At 52.8% G+C, this 4470-nt stretch overlaps 1 protein-coding gene across 1 annotated transcript; it reads right to left on the reverse strand.

Annotated features, from left to right (window-relative positions):
* Positions 1-762: 762 nt before the first annotated feature.
* LOC123052480 (L-type lectin-domain containing receptor kinase SIT2) lies at positions 763-3140 on the reverse strand. Its single transcript, XM_044475669.1, has one exon. It carries the CDS (start codon positions 3059-3061, stop codon positions 1007-1009), a length of 2055 nt encoding a protein of 684 aa, XP_044331604.1. The 5' UTR covers positions 3062-3140; the 3' UTR covers positions 763-1006.
* Positions 3141-4470: the final 1330 nt, after the last annotated feature.

Genomic DNA, 4470 nt, shown 5'->3' on the forward strand with positions numbered 1-4470 from the left:
TTCAATTTTGAAAATGCGAAGTTGTGGAACTATTTTCGGATTTCAACGTTCAATTATGACATGTAGGAGATACACTACCTATCAAATTATTAGTGCAAATATGGAGTGCTAAAAGAATAACCTGATAAACCCCCTCAAAATAAGTGGTAAATATGGCGGAGGTTGTTGCATCCAGTCGGTGCTAACTAGTATCCCTGTCAACTGCGTTCATAGGCAACTGAAATGGAACGTGCGTTATCATATACTTGTATCATTATTCAGATTGTTGGAAGATATACATGTAATACACCATAAAAAAATTACATTATATACAACTTTCTGCACAGATCTCAAAGTACTCAACAGTGTTGATTCAAGGAAGAGCGCAACCAACTAGGTGAACAAGGGTATTTTTCCCATGGTACTACACTCTTTGGCCTTTCTCTTAGTGCGCTATCAGGATGCTTTGTAGCTGATTCAGGAAGCACACTGCAGGTTTTTCTCCTTTTCAAACAAGACACTGCAAGTTTGTTCGGTAGGCTTGTAGACTCAGGTTCAGTTCAGAGAAAAATTAGGAAATTGATCATGCAGAATGGGATAGTTTTGGATCTCTACGGTACTGTTTCCATGTGGATCTGAAAAACATGAGTGGTAGCTAGTCCCCATTTCAGTGCATATCTACAACCATTTCGGTTTCCTCAGAAGGAACAGCACAACACCAAATTTCAAAATCAAGATGTCTACTGTTCTTCTTCGTCAGTATACTTCAGGGGAGTCCATCAGTAAACAAATGACTTGTGTTTATCGATCTTGTTAGCCCAGGGTGTTGCTCCCCGGTGGAGCACAATATCACCTGCATCTTGTGACAGAACAGCCCATGCATTTCATGTGGCAATAGCATTTGCAGCAAGCATCTCTCTGATTTAACACAGTCATATTTTTACATCACAAAATGTGCCAGTCAAGCACAAGAAAAGAAAAATGTGCCAGTCAAGCACAAGAAATGCCGGCACATGTCGTCATATCGTCATCTTCCTCCGGATAGATCAGATATAGTGCCGATGCTCAGCACTGAAGATTGAGGATATGCCAGTACATGCGGGTCAAAACCACTGTTTTTCATTAGGGCTAGCACACCGAAGCTCAGATGCGTTGAAGCCAACTCCGGGACCGGCGTGTCGCCGTCAAGGTACTCCATGATCTGTTGCATTCTTGGCCTTGCATTGGCGTGCGGGTGTGAGCACAGCAGCCCAAGCTTGAGCACAAGGCATACCTCGTCGACATTGTAGTCATCTTGCAGTGTTGGATCCATCGTCTCGAGGAGTGTCCCGCCATGCCAATGCTCGAGCACCCAGTCAACCAACAGAATACTATCGCCTTCGGCGTCGTCTTCCCTGATAGGCCTTTGCCCGCATGTAACCTCGAGGAGGAACGTGCCGAAGGCAAATACATCTGTGAGAGGCGACGCCTTGCCCGTGCGCACAAGCTCCGGGGCCATGTACCCCATGGTGCCAACCATATGTGTGGTTTGGGGGTCGGTGCCATGGTCGTACAGCCGCGAGAGGCCAAAGTCACCTAGCCGCCCGTTCATTTCCTTGTCGAGGAGTATGTTGCTTGCTTTGACGTCCCGGTGAATGACAACTTTGTCCCACTTCTCGTGGAGGTAGAGCAATCCAGATGCAACGCCTTTGATGATCTGAAACCTGTGAGCCCAATTCAGCATCACTGCCTGCTTGTCTCCGCCGTCATAGCAGTGCAGATATTTATCAAGACTGCCATTTGGCATGTAGTCATACACCAAGAGAAGCTCGCCTTTTCTCCGGCAATAACCGAGTAACCGCACAAGGTTGCGGTGCCGGATGTGGCCAACGCTGGCAACCTCGGCGACGAACTCCTTGATGCCCTGCCTCGATTCGTGGGACACTCTCTTCACAGCAACTTCCAGCTTCGATGTCCGAAGCATTCCTTTGTACACGCTGCCGAACCCTCCTGCGCCGAGTAGGCGCTTGTCGTCGAACCCGTCGGTGGCATGGAACAGATCCTTGTACGAGAACCGGTGCGGCCCGAACTCCGTCTCCCAGTCTTCCCGTAGCTCGGTGTACCTCAGCCTCTTCCGCACGACGAGGGCCGCGACCACGCCGAGAGCCAGTAGAAATGCTGCAATGGCAATTGGCACAGCGATTTCCGGGGCCTTGGATCGTGACTTGGGACCAAGACGAGGCAGCTTTGGCAGCTTGGTGATGTCGATGGCCGGAGCAGGCGCGTCCACGCCGAAGCTCCAGCCAAGAATGTAGTGCCGCGAGTTGATCGGGCCGGTTGCGGAGGAGAGGCCTATGTACGCCGGCTCCGTTAGCACGTCCGAGAGGTTGTAGCTTGCAGAGACGAGGGGCCTTGACGGCCTGGGCCTCTCCAAGGGGGCAACGGTGACGTCGATCCGCGCGGCCTCTCCGTCGTAGTCCACCCACGCCCGCATCACGTCGCCGCTGATGAGGCTCATGCTATGGAAGGTGCCGCCGTTCTCGCCCTCGCCATCGTCGTCGTAGTAGCCGGTGGCGTGCGACCGCACAGAGCGGAGGCCGTCGATGTTGATGCCGACGTGGTTGTTGTCAATGTCGTCGAACTCGATGTTCTGCATGGTGTCGAGCTCGGCGGAGAAGATGCGGTTGCTGGCGTTGCCGTTGTTGTCGATGTTGGCGAGGCCCATGTACTGCGCGGCCAGCGCGGCGGAGAAGTTGCTGCTGGGCGCGACGACGAAGGCGATGCCGTGGCAGCTGAGGTTCGGGTAGGTGGTGAGGATGCCGAACGCGAAGGAGGCCGAGAAGGACCGCACCGCGCTGCCGCCGCGCGACCCGCGCAGGCGGAACGGAGCCGGGAAGAACGCGTGGCCTTTGAGCTGCACCGTGCCGTTGGTCAGCTCGAGGAGGCCGTCCGTAGTGATCGTGGCCGTGCCGTCGAGGGTGAGGTTGGCGCCGGCGAAGCCGGAGAAGACGAAGCGGTCGTCATCAGCAGCGGCGCCCATGGCCACGCGATGGATGAGGCCATGGAAGAGAAGGATCGGCAGCAGCAAGTGAAACATCCCCATGCGCAGAGCTACAAGCTGGAATAGTTCCCTACAAGTGCCGATGGACGAAGAAGCAGTGCAGTTGCCAAGTTAAATCTTGTGTGGACGGGAGGGGTACGAGTACGACTGAAGTACGCATTGCTGTCTGCAATTTCCTTGCCGCGTGTCGCAGGCTTGCAGCTAGCGCCTCCGGTCTGAATTTCCGGACGCGTCGCTGTCTGTTAGTACTGATTTCCTTGTTGGGTCGCATTATTTGAGCTTGCCCAATCTATACGACGACAACGAGGTCAGCAAATTCTATCCAAGATAGCCCAAGTCAAGCAGTGAAAGGGACGGCTGACGGCACAAGTCCTCCGCATAATTCCCGGCCAAAAGAAAGAAAGAAAAAACCAGTTTTGCTAGAACTCATTTATATGAGATTTAATTTGGTCTCATTCACCTTTTATAGCCATTGAATGTGATGCTATAAGATGCGTGTGTGCTGATATGGGTTGTATCCGTTCTTGTTTTTCAGGTGAATGAGACCAAATTACGTCTCATCTAAATGAGTTTTAGATACTCCCAAATAAAACTACTCCGCATAAAGCCTTTCTCGGGACGCGATCGATGCATGTGATGTGAACAAGCAAGACGAAACCAAGCAGAGATACCAGCTACCAAGTCAAGCATGAAAATGTTAATTAAGCCTAGTTTGCGGTCGCTGAGCTTTGGTACGCATGTTGAATTCGTGTGTTGTGGTTTGGACGTTTGGTGTAGAAAAATGGCCAGGCAAGAGTTTAAGGCATCTTTGACCAAAACATTTTGCTCAAAAGGGCTTGTGGCATCTAACGAGGACCATCAAACTGACCGCAAAAGTCCAGACCTACGCGTCTGGAACATGCAAGCCATCCAATGCAATTCCCCACCGGTCCACGGACGTGTTCGTGTGATCCCGTAAACTGGGCGCAAACTTGGCGCATGCGGGGGGGTGGGGGTGGGGGATGCCGCGGCCCATCCAAAACCATTCCCGGCCGATGCATCGTATTGAAGCTGATTGCCCGTCCGTTCGCTTGGCCGTGACTATTTAAGCATGGCTCTGGGCCGTCCACACCGCCCCTCACATTCCCTCCTCTCCGGTCACCGCAGATTCACTCATCTCCATCTCCGCTCACCGCCATTGACGATGTCGAATTCCTTGTTCTCCGTGCCGGCAGGTGGTGGCTTCCGATCTCCTTCCGGATCGTGGCACCGTCGCCGTCGCTCTCCCAGGCCATCGTACTCCACGACACCCGGCTCCTCCGGGGAGGAGGAGATCATCCTCTCCTTTGACGACGAGAAGGAGCAGGAGCCACAACAACAACTGCAGTTGCGCCTTTCTCAGAGGCCGCGACGATGGACGACGAGTATCAGGCGCACCTGGAGCTCCTTCTCGAGCGGTCACTCAAGGACCA

Source organism: Triticum aestivum, chromosome 2D (genome assembly GCF_018294505.1).
Source record: "Triticum aestivum cultivar Chinese Spring chromosome 2D, IWGSC CS RefSeq v2.1, whole genome shotgun sequence".
Classification (NCBI taxonomy): domain Eukaryota; kingdom Viridiplantae; phylum Streptophyta; class Magnoliopsida; order Poales; family Poaceae; genus Triticum; species Triticum aestivum.